General features: G+C 41.5%; 1 protein-coding gene across 4 annotated transcripts; it reads left to right on the forward strand.

Moving 5' to 3' along the window:
• The first annotated feature begins 28 nt into the window (after nt 1-28).
• HARBI1 (harbinger transposase derived 1) lies at nt 29-11,425 on the forward strand. Of its 4 annotated transcripts, none has more exons than XM_041773947.1 (3): nt 29-73; nt 1,202-2,020; nt 9,674-11,425. In XM_041773947.1, exons 2-3 carry the CDS (start codon nt 1,351-1,353, stop codon nt 10,051-10,053), a joined length of 1,050 nt encoding a protein of 349 aa, XP_041629881.1. In that variant the 5' UTR covers nt 29-73; nt 1,202-1,350; the 3' UTR covers nt 10,054-11,425. The 4 variants fall into 4 exon arrangements, with proteins under 4 accessions (XP_041629881.1, XP_041629880.1, XP_041629882.1 ...); XM_041773946.1 differs by having other exon boundaries at nt 62-175; XM_041773948.1 differs by lacking the exon at nt 29-73 and adding an exon at nt 105-133.
• The last annotated feature ends 963 nt before the right edge of the window (nt 11,426-12,388 follow it).

Below are 12,388 nucleotides of genomic sequence, written 5' to 3' on the forward strand. Positions count from 1 at the left end.
CGCACGTCGCCGCGGCAGCGGCAGTGAGGACGCGGCGTGGGGAGGATGCTGACGCAAGGGGGCGGTACCTATGGTGAGCCCCGTGGCGGCTAGTGCGCGGCGGCGGGTTCCACTGGAGGGCCGGACCCGCTGGGTGGGTGGGGAGTGCTGCTGGTAACCCGGCAGCTGCGGAGAGGTGGGTGACGGGCCTTGGCTGACTTTGAGTGGCCGGCGCATAAGTACCATTTCTAAGGCACTTTTTAACAGCCTGTCTTTAGAGCACACGATCTGAGTCCGCCGGGCTGGACCGTGGGCAGTTTTTTGCCTCCACCTCTCTTGCTAGACTGGTTTGAGCGCCCCTCACGTTCCTCTCGTACTTACCAGGTGGAGCCAGAGGGCTTGAGTAATGCGCCGTGACTAATCCCTGCCCGGAGTAGTTAAGACTTAAGTCAGCCAGTTCGTGGCCTGTGTAGTTAGGAGCAGACCTCTTTTTCCTTTTGGGTAATTATGTTATCGCCTCCATTAATCTTTTTTGTAAAGGATTTTATTTTTTTTTAAGATTTTATTTATTCATGAGAGAGAGAGAGAGGCAGAGACAGACACAGGCAGAAGGAGAAGCAGGCTCCATGCAGGGAGCACGACGTGGGACTCGATTCTGGGTCTCCAGGATCACGCCCTGGGCGGAAGGCGGGCGCTAAACCGCTGAGCCACCCAGGCTGCCCCAAGGATTTTATTTTTAAGTAATCTCTACATCCAGCCTAAGGCTGGAACTTAAAACCCAGAGATCAAGAGACCCTCCCTCTAAGGACTGAGCCAGCCAGGTGCCCCTCCTCCATTAATCCTTTTCTCTTTCCAGTTCAAATCCCAAGGATTAAGTGAGCCACCAAAATCATCTCCCATCCTCCCTCCCTCCTTTCCTTCCTTCCTTCCTTCCTTCCTTCCTTCCTTCCTTCCTTCCTTCCTTCCTTCCTTCCTTCCTAACTCTTGTGTCCAGGGAGCTGCTCTGCTACAATACAAAACAACTCCCATTATCTTTCAAACCAAAGCAAGCCTATTGTACAGCTATGAGTTAGTGGAGAAAAACCCAAAGTTACAGGTATAGCACCTTTTGCTTGGACAGAATGAAAGTTCGAGAAAAGGAGCTGTTGTAGCCTTTGAATCACTTTAAAGTCTTTGGTCGGTTTCTAATGCCTTTTTTTTTTTTTTTTTTTAACCTTTACAGAGAGAAGAGTATAAATGCCAGAGCCATTTAACTGATGGGTAGCTGCTGAATTCTGACACTTCCTTAAATACCTTCTTGAACCAACATCTTCACTGGGAGGAATTCAGGAAAAGTAGCAGAGGGAAGGAGAGATCACATTTCTGTGTACCATGGCTATACCAATAACAGTGCTTGACTGTGATCTCTTGCTCTATGGCCGAGGTCACCGCACACTGGACCGCTTTAAGCTGGATGACGTGACTGATGAATACTTGATGTCCATGTATGGGTTTCCTCGACAGTTCATTTATTACTTGGTGGAGCTCTTGGGGGCAAGTCTTTCTAGACCTACTCAGAGATCCAGAGCTATTAGCCCAGAGACACAGATCCTTGCAGCACTGGGCTTCTATACTTCAGGTTCCTTCCAGACTCGGATGGGAGATGCTATTGGAATCAGTCAGGCATCTATGAGTCGATGTGTTGCCAATGTCACTGAAGCACTTGTGGAAAGAGCCACACAGTTCATTCGCTTTCCAGCTGATGAAGCCTCCATGCAGGCTCTAAAGGATGAATTCTATGGCTTGGCAGGGATGCCAGGGGTAATAGGGGTGGTTGACTGTATCCATGTGGCAATCAAGGCACCAAATGCTGAAGACCTCTCCTATGTGAACCGCAAAGGTCTGCATTCTTTGAACTGCCTGATGGTGTGTGACATCAGAGGGGCACTAATGACTGTGGAGACCAACTGGCCAGGCAGCCTACAGGACTATGCTGTGCTACAGCAGTCTTCCCTCAATAGTCATTTTGAAGCTGGAATGCACAAAGATAGCTGGCTGCTCGGTAAGTTTGCAGGTGCACATGCTTCATTTTGTAGCCATAGAAAAATGATGTAGCAGAGCAGAATGAAATTTGAGAATCTATAGACCTGAGTCTCAGTCCTGTTATCTTTTTTAATGAGACATCAGGTAAGAACTCTAAGCCATCCTTTAAAAAAAAATGGACACTTAAAAGACATTTATTTAAGCTTAAAAACATAGTACTTAACCCAGAGTCTCACTTCTAAGAATTTATCTTGAGGCATATGTTCATAAATATGAACATTGGTGGTGTGAAATAAAATTACACTGCCAGCAGTGTTTTGTAGTTGGAAACAAAAGCAACAACAGTCCTACAAAAATGTTCCCCTTGAATACAGCTGAAATTCTTTTTTTTTTTTTAAGATTTATTTATTTATGAGAGAGAAAGAAAGAGAGAGAGGCAGAGACACAGGAGGAGGGAGAAGCAGGCTCCATGCCAGGAGCCCGACACGGGATTCGATCCCGGGACTCCAGGATCGCACCCTGGGCCAAAGGCAGGTGCTAAACCGCTGAGCCACCCAGGGATCCCCCTACAGCTGAAATTCTTTTTTTTTTTTTTTTTTAATTTTTATTTATTTATGATAGTCATACAGAGAGAGAGAGAGAGAGAGAGAGAGGCAGAGACACAGGCAGAGGGAGAAGCAGGCTCCATGCACCGGGAGCCCGATGTGGGATTCGATCCCGGGTCTCCAGGATCGCGCCCTGGGCCAAAGGCAGGCGCCAAACCGCTGCGCCACCCAGGGATCCCTGAAATTCTTAATCTGTATGGATATGGTTAAATATAATACATCCATACAAGTGAGCCTTAATTTTTTTTTATCATGTATATAATGTTTAAAAAAATAATGCCAATAGTAGTAATACCTATTGTTAGGATTAGGTAGTATATATGAGAGTTCACTATAAAGTGTTGTACAGATTTTTGTTCTTGGTTATTGTCACTGTGATATCTATATGAAAATGATACGGGTGCCTGCATGGCCTAGTCAGTTAAGGTTGCCTAGGGCTAAGGTCATGATTCCGGGATCCTGGTATGGAGCCTTGCGAGGGACTCTGCGCTCCATGGGAAGTCTGCTTTTCCCTCTCTCTGTGCCCCGCTCCGCAAGTGCCATTGGGAAGCCTGACTTAGTGATTCAAGTAGGACAAGAACCCATTTGAAAATGAGCAGTGCAGGGATCCCTGGGTGGCGCAGCGGTTTGGCGCCTGCCTTTGGCCCAGGGTGCGATCCTGGAGACCCAGGATCGAATCCCACGTCGGGCTCCCGGTGCATGGAGCCTGCTTCTTCCTCTGCCTGTGTCTCTGCCTCTCTCTCTCTCTCTCTCTGTGACTATCATGAATAAAAAAAAAAAAAAAAAGAAAAGAAAATGAGCAGTGCAAACTGAGGTTACTGCAGAGCTGGGAAGAATAGTTGGGTAACAGTGATAATACCCTTGAGCTTGGCAGCTTATTTCTGTTTATTTGTTTGTGTTAAAGCACTACTCTTATATAAGCAACAGGACAAATACACGAGGACATATTATGTGAGATGAAAATGATTGGAAGACCTCTTTTTTAAAACCACTAATCATGGGTAGCCCGGTTGGCTCAGCGGTTTAGCGCCGCCTTCAGCCCGGGGCGTGATCCTGGAGACTCGGGATAGAGTCCCACCTCGGGCTCCCTGCAGGGAGCCTGCTTCTCCCTCTCCCTCTCTCCCTCTCTCTCCCTCTCTCCCCCTCTCTCCCTCCGCCCCCTCCCTCTCTCTCTGTGTCTCTCAAAAATAAATAAAACCTTAAAAAAAAAAAAAAAAACACTGATCGTGGGGATCCCTCGATGGCTCAGCAGTTTAGCGTCTGCCTTCGGCCCAGGGCATGGTTCTGGAGTCCCGAACCACTTCAGGCTCCCCTGCGTGGAGTCTGCTTCTCTCTCTGCCAATGTCTCTGCCTCTCTCTCTCTCTCTCTGTGTCTCTCATGAATAAGTAAATAAAATCTGTAAAAACAAAAACAAAACCACTGATCATATCTCTGCACTGCATGTATTCGTAACAGTGTTTAACATGCAGTAGATGCTCAGAAATTATTTTTCTGGGCAGCCCCAGTGGCTTAGCGGTTTAGTGCCGCCTTCAGCCCGGGGCATGATCCTGGAGACCCAGGATCGAGTCCCATGTCTTGCTCCCTGCATGGAGCCTGCTTCTCCCTCTGCCTGTCTCTCTCTCTGTCTCTAATAAATAAATAAATAAAATCATTAAAAAAAAAAAGAAATTATTTTTCTTTAATATTCTTTATTTCTCCCCTGTTCCAAGTGGGAAGAGACTGCTGTCATACTGGTTTAGAGCTGCCAGGATACTTACTCCGTGTAATGTATTGGAACTCAGTGATTTACTTGAGTTGTTGCTTCTGCATTCTGTCTTCAGTGTGCTCCCTTTCTCTTTATCCTACTAGACTTTTTCCTTAATCCTACCTTGTGCCGGGGTGCCTGGTGGCTCAAGCAGTTAGGGTCTATCTTCAGCTCGGGTCATGATCCCAGGATCTTAAAAAAAAAAATCCTACCTTGTGCTTGTTTTGAACTTTCAAATTTCATTTTTTTAAAAAGGTTTTATGTATTTATTTGAGAGAGATAGCATGAGCAGGGAGAGGGTCAGAAAAAAGGGAGAAGCAGACTCCCTGCTAATAAGCAGGGCTTGATTCCGGGGCCCCAGGATCATGACCTGAGCTGAAGGCAGACACTTAGCTGAGCTACTGAGGTGCCCCTCAAATTTCATTTTCAAACAAGTTATACCACGAAACGAAGGAAAGTCTGTTTTGTAAGTGTCTCATGTAGCTACTTCTGCAGCTGTGAGAGTACTTGGGTTCCAAGTTCATTTTTTAAAAGTATTTATTTATTTAGAGAGAGAGAGAGTGTGTGTGTGTGCGCGCGCGCCCGCAAGTAGGGGGACGGGCACAGGAGGAGAGAGAGGGAGAGAATCTCCAGCAGACCTTGTGCTGAGTGTGGAGCCCTATAGTGGGGCTGGATCTCAGGACCCAGAGATTGTGACTGGAGCCAAAACTGAGAGTAAGATGCTTAACTGACTGAGCTACCCAGGCACCCCCAAGCTCATTTCTTATGAAATCACTTTGGTACCTAATTGTAAAGCCAGCTAAAACATGGTGAGTGCTTAGAACTTGTCAGGCAATGTTGTAAGCACTTTGCATTGGATTATCTCACTTAATTGCTATAAAAACTATTGAGGAGTTTAATACTAATATTAACTTTTTTTTAATATTAACATTTCTATGAAGGAGTAAATTAAGATACAATATCTAAGCCACTTGTGGTTAACTTTTAAAACTAGGTCACATGAGGAATTAACTCTATTTGGCAAATAGTCCCTTCATTAAGAATTTCAGGGTCATGTAGGAATTACTTTTTTTCTCTTTTCCTCACACCTTGGGACCCCAGATTCAGTTGGAAACGTGACTTTATTGTTTTATGGTATTGACAGGATGTAGTTGGAAATAAGAGAAAACTTGGGCAGCCCGGGTAGCTCAGCGGTTTAGCGCCACCTTCAGTCCAGGGCGTGATCCTGGAGACCCAGGATCGAGTCCCACTTCGGGCTCCCTGCATGGAGCCTGCTTCTCCCTCTGCCTGTGTCTCTGCCTCTCTTTCTCTGTCATAAATAAATAAATAAATAAATAAATAAATAAATAAATAATAAATAAATAAAATCTTAAAAAAAAATAAGGAAAAACACTGACAATTCTTTTTATTTTTAATGTAGGCTCTACACTCAATGTGGGGCTTGAATTTAAGACCCTGATATTAAGAGTCACATGCCCTACTGAGTGAGCCAGCCAGGCGCCCCAACTCTGACAAATTTTTATGTACTTTTCTGATTCTCCTCTATTCAGAAAGAGTTGAAATTGGGAGAGATGGATGTGGTAACACCTTAACAAATGTTTATTAAAGCCACTTTTGGTACCAGGCTACATACTAGGTACTAGGGATGGGAAAAATATACCCATGTGGAAATTGATTCCTTTAGTACTACTAGCAGTTCTCTAGCACATACCCTTGCAAAACCTCCATGAGCTCTAACAGAAAAAATAGTTTGAAGACCTCTGAACTAGTATAGTGTTTCACAAATTTTCCAGATCGAGAGAGTCATCTGGGGAATTTATTAAAAATATACATCACTGGGCCCCACTTCAAACTATGGGAATAGAATCATCAAGGAAAGAATGGATATCCATTTTTAGCAGGTGCTCAAATGATTTGTACAAATAGATAACTTTGGAAGACACTGGTATCTAAAAAATGTGTTGGATAATGGGGAAAGATGGCAGGATTATGAGGATGACAAGATGTTAAAAAGATGAGATGGCTGATCATATCTTAACAGCATCAGATTTGTGGAATAGTTCTAAATTTGCCAAATGTAGAATGGACTGTGATTCCTCTTTGTTTTTGTTGTTTTGTTTTTATTTTTTTTAATTTAAAAAATACTTTATTTTTTAAATTTTATTTTATTTTTATTTTTTAAAATTTATTTTATTTTTATTTTTTATTATTTTATTTATTTATTCATGAGAGACAAACACAGAGAGGCAGAGAGGCAGAGACACAGGCAGAGGGAGAAGCAGGCTCCATGCAGGGAGCCCGAAGTGGGACTCGATCCTGGATCTCCAGGATCATGCCCTGGGCTAAAGGTGGTACTAAACCGCTGAGCCACCCGGGCTGCCCTATTGTTTTGTTTTTAGTATGATTAATGTAAAATTTAAAATCAAGAACAACATTATATTGCTTAGATACAATATAAACAAATGCAGAGAAATGACAAACAAAAAATTTAGAATAGTGTTTCCATCAAAAGAGGGGTAAATGGGAACATCTGTGGTTTTGTAGTATATTTTTACCATGAATGTCGCCCCTTCATATCCTCGTTCTTATCTGTCCCTTCAGAATTGCATTACCTTATTCCTCTTCTCTAAATGTACCTGGTCCTACAAAGGATTCCGCCTGAGTTCTTATTTCCTCAGCTCCTGGCCTAGTCTGGTTAAGCAGCTTTGGGTAAGATCTGCCAGAATGTCTTGTGGCTGACTGATCATGTAAGCAATTGTAATCTGGTTAGCAATTCTGATCCTAATCCCCTCCTGAGTGTCTGTTTTCCAGTGGTGCTTGGATTATAACCAGTTAATGACCATGGGGCATTTTATAAAAGGTCTGCATTAACTAGCTTATCCTTTATGTCTCCCCATTTAAGGAAGGCTCACACTGTTTCTTAGAGAAATGTTGAACAAATACCATTTAGTATCTCTGTGCTTTGGCATTCATCATAAATGTTTATCTTATTCTCTGGCATTATCCCATTGTTTTCATGACTGAGTCTGACGTTAGCATTTTGTGACTAGCTCCCTCTTCCTTTGCCTGGCATATCACAGGATCGCTGACGGATATTTTGATCTTCTCATTCATAAAATCAGTTTAATAATATCTTACCGGGCAGAGCTGGGATTGGATAATAAGAGATAATATTTTTAAAGTGCCTAGCACAGTGCCTGCTACATAGTTGGTGTTCAATAAGTCACTGATAGTATTTTCATTATTATTTAAAGGATCAGTTTCTTAAGTTCAGTATTTAGTAGATGTGAGTTCAACTAAAATAAAATACTTTGTACTTTGGGAGGGAAAAGTCAAGTAAATGTAAAATTTGAAAATATTATGACACTCTTTTAAAGATTTTATTTATTCATAAGAGACACAGAGAGAAGCAGAGACATAGGCAGAGGGAGAAGCTGGCTCCCTGCGGGGACCCTGATGCAGCATCTGATCCCAGGACCCTGGGATCACAAACTGAGCTGAAGGCAGACGCTCAACCACTGAGCCAGCCAGGTGCCCCATTATGACATTTCTTTTTTTTTTTTTAAGACCTTATTATTATTATTATTATTATTATTTAAGATTTTATTTATTCATGAGAGACACAGAGAGAGAGGGGGGCAGAGATACAAGCAGAGAGACAAGCAGGCTCCATGCAGGGAGCCTGATATGGGACTGGATCCCAGGACTCCAGTATCACACCCTGGGCGGAAGGCAGGCGCTAAACCGCAGAACCACCCAGGCGTCCCCCCATTATGACAGTTCTTAGATAATTAAAGCTAATCCAGCCCCTACAATTAATACAATGTTATGTGTTATGTATTATGTATAAGTAAAAGCATTTAAAAAAAACTTAAAAATTTAATCCAGTTCTTAAAAATGTAAGCTCCTGAAAGAGAGGAGTCCTGTATGTTTTTGGAACAGTGCCTAGACTCTCTGAACAGTCCATAATTATTTACCAAAACTGATAGTGGATCAGAAACACCCTATTGTGCAAGTTGGTACTCCTAGAGCCTATTTGTTTCAGATTTCTAGGGGATTGTGCCTCTGCATGAGACATTTCATCTGCCAGCTGTAGTGAGTCAGGACAATTAAGCTTTATAGAAACATTGTACTGTTGTAACAGGACATTGCATCCAGCCTTGTATTTTATTTTGTTCTGAGAACTGCCTGAAATCATTTGATAAGGAAGTCACCTTAGGAAAATGCCTCATGTATATTATTTTAATTTTGGTTTCCTTATCACTATTACTATTTGTGTCATATTTATATTCTTGTTAATGTGAAATTCTACTAGTTCCTATGTTACAAAGGCAGGTTCCAGTGAATGTATTATCTAGGAACACCCGAGTTCTGATCTCCACCACAGGCGCTGGGACTTTGTTCTTAGCACTGGGAGAATGAATGATTGTTGTCCCTGAAATACTCTGAAATCCCTAGGTAGTGTTTTCAGACCTGACACTTTAATGGTAAAGTTAGAAATTTTCCTCCCAAATGTTTTGAGCTCTCCTGGCGGAATTATCTTTTTTCTCTCTTGCACTTTTTCTCTTTGGAGAGTTTGAAGATTGGCTTGCTGTATGATAGTTTTTTACTAACCTTTCATTAAAGAACAATATCTCTGAGTTTGGAAAATCTAGAAATTTTATTTCCTTTAGTGCCTTTATCTCCTTCCCACAGTTTTTTCAGACTTGGATGTTTTTTCTTTCTTTGTTTTTAATTGGAAAATGTTCAAAAATGTATATGCACATTTTTTAAAATTTGCCTATATATTGAGAATCTGAATTATTTCACAAGTTATCATGATTATGCCTACTCATTTTTTATTTCAAAGTTCTTATTTAAATTCTAGTGAGTTAACATATAGGGTAATATTGGTTTCAGGAACAGAATTTAGTGATTCATTGCTTACATACAACACCCAGTGCTCATCACAAGTGCCCTCCTTAATCCCCGTCACCCATTTAGCTCCTCCTTCGCCCACCTCCCTTTCAGCAACCTTCAGATTGTTCTTTATAGTTAAGAGTCTTATGCTTTTGCCTCCTTCTTTTTTTATTTTTTATAAGCTATCACCCTTTTTCTCTGTTGGTTTTAACAAGGATATTTCTAGCCAAGACCCATCTCTTCCTGCTTATGATCCTGGCATGCCTTCTTTTTACCACAACATTTCCCTTTTGGTTTTTCTGGGGCACAGTGGCTCCAGAGTCTGTTGCATTTTCTTATCCATTCTCTATGTGTTCCTGGACTTTTCTTTCTGTTTTTATTCCAATTAGAATAATTTATGATTTCTTTGGACCTTCCCCACAGGTGACAGTTCCTTCTTTCTGCGTACTTGGCTCATGACCCCCCTTCACATTCCTGAAACTCCAGCCGAATATCGTTATAATATGGCCCATTCTGCAACTCACAGTGTGATTGAGAAGACTTTCCGAACTCTCTGCTCCCGATTCCGCTGCCTGGATGGATCCAAGGGAGCACTGCAATACTCACCAGAGAAGTCTAGCCACATTATCTTGGCTTGTTGTGTCCTCCACAACATCTCCCTGGAACATGGGATGGATGTTTGGTCCTCTCCAATGACAGGACCCATGGAACAGCCCCCTGAAGAAGAGTATGAGCACATGGAGTCTTTGGACCTAGAGGCTGACCGAATCCGTCAGGAGCTGATGCTCACTCATTTTAGCTAATGTGAAAGGTGTGGGGGAGGAAATTTCCAGAAGGAGTTGTGACATACCTTCTCCCTGACCATCCTCTAGAGAGTTCCATCATCCAGCATGACTATGTGGACACTTGTCACAAATTGACATTTAATATGTGTGTTTTAGAAGGGTTGTGGCTATGCTAGAATATCTTGATTCATTTTCAAATACATTAGCTAAACCCAAACCAAAACAATAGTTCCCTGCAAAAGTTCCACAGAACTCCAGGTTGAGCACCACTGACTTGAAAACTCCCTAGTAGCAGACATGTATGATTGTGCCTACAAAATCAGAACAAAGGGGAAAATGACATTCAGCCAGAATGTTTTTTGCTTGTTTAATTTTCTAGAGTTTTCAAATGAAAAAAGCATTTGTTTGTCCTGAATTATTCGGTGGGATTTTAGCTTTTCTACTTTGCTGCCTATATAGGCATAATCTGAGGCAAGTGTAAAGAACACATTTAAGGTAAGGAATGGTCTGACATAAGTTAAGTGGCTACTAATCTGAGTTTGCAGCTTTGTGTTTTTAAGATGTTCGGGATGGCCTGAAGCTTCTATCTTTAGTCTTTCTGCAGTAGTTGGACTGTGACTTGGACCTGGTTTCTTTTTTTTTTTTTTTGGACCTGGTTTCTAAGGAGAACATCTGGACTCCACAATCTCCTCTTTACAACCCAGAATAGAAGTTAGAGGCTAAGAACCCAATCAGCTTAAAGAAGACAAGTCAAATACAGATAAAATAGCAAGATTATACTTTACAATTCTAAAGACCCTGATAGATTGATGGACAGAGGGAGGAGATTTTACCCAGGTTTTGATAGCTCACATCTAAATAGATCACATTTCTTACGCTCATGATTTTAGAATGTCTTTTTGGCTATTATGCTTTGAAATTCCTTGTATAGAAGGAAGATTTAAGGAATAAAGGTATTGTGAAAGTAGTTAAAAAAAAAGGTAACAAGAAAATTTCTTGATGTGAAATGAATTTTGGTGTTAGACCTAGTTGGATATCTTGTGTGCAAAGTGATGGGCAGAATTTCCCAGGCAATAAATAATCTCCCACCAAGTCTTATTCTAAAATTGTACTGATATAAAAATAGCCTGATTGGAATAATGAAAGTGTGAATTAGGTTCACACTTTGGTGCCTTTGCTGGGACAAAAAAGAGATTTTCTTGAGGATTGTCTTGTTCCCAGTTTCTCATCAACTTACCATGTGATACCTCAGAATTGTCCTCTTGGATCATTTCCTACCTGCTTTTGGCAGTGTTAATCTGGTGATTTTCAAAGTAAAGAAATGAACAGCTGATGACAGAAGAAATTTGGAAATAAATTGAGGGTGACTCATCGCCACGATTAAAAACAATTATGGATTATTATCTGTTGTTTATTTCTACTCCAAATGCTATTTCCCATCATCATTCTACTCCATGAAGATTGGGTCCATTTCGCAGGAGGTTGAGCTTAATATGTACAATGATATCACGGAGATGAGAATGGACAACAAAGAGGTGCCTGCAAACATTAATTCTACTCATTGTACAACAGAGGTGCCCTGTTACATACTTTTCCTTTGTAAAATCTAACCTGTGACCAAGCTTGCTTTGTCTCCCTCATGATGCACTATTTTAACTCTCATGGTCTTTCCAGGTTTCCTGAGATGGATAATTTTCCCTACAAGGTTTTGGTTCTATTGTGCATATTGCATGAGGAAAGGGTGACTGCCATCCGTGTATCCTAAGTGGCAAGGTGGAGTGTGAGCCTTGAAAATGTCTGGCATTTTAGCTTTAAAAAACTACATTTAAGGAAAATTGGGGTTTTTCACGACTTAACTCACTAGATGGTAACATAAAGCCTGAGTGGGAGGGACAGTCTTGGAGAGATTTCAAAAGCAATTTCAAGTCTATTACTTGCACACCAAAGATAATTTCTAAGTGCTGAACTGACTGAATACTGGCTGACAGTGTTTTTTCCTGGGAGCATTTTATTTCCTAATAATTCCACAGAGTAACTGTTGAAATCTATGTCTTTAATCTCCTTTCACCCTGAATTTTCACAGACCAGGATTTTTTCATTCCTTAGTTATAGTTTCACCAAAATGATCTTGGGGTAGGATCAGGGTCTGTACTTCCAAATTGCCAAAATTTGTTCCTAGGAGCTTTTTTATAGGTGCCTGCGAAGTCTTCTCTTGAGGTCTTTATTGTGGATTTTTGGTATCTTCCTGGTACAGTTTTGGGAAAGAGTCAAGGATTATGTAACCTTCATCTTCCCATAGATAATGCCATCTGGTCAGCATAGGAGTTTTCCAGATTTGCCCTTAGATGTTTCA

This window comes from Vulpes lagopus, chromosome 11, assembly GCF_018345385.1.
Source record: "Vulpes lagopus strain Blue_001 chromosome 11, ASM1834538v1, whole genome shotgun sequence".
Classification (NCBI taxonomy): Eukaryota; Metazoa; Chordata; class Mammalia; order Carnivora; family Canidae; genus Vulpes; species Vulpes lagopus.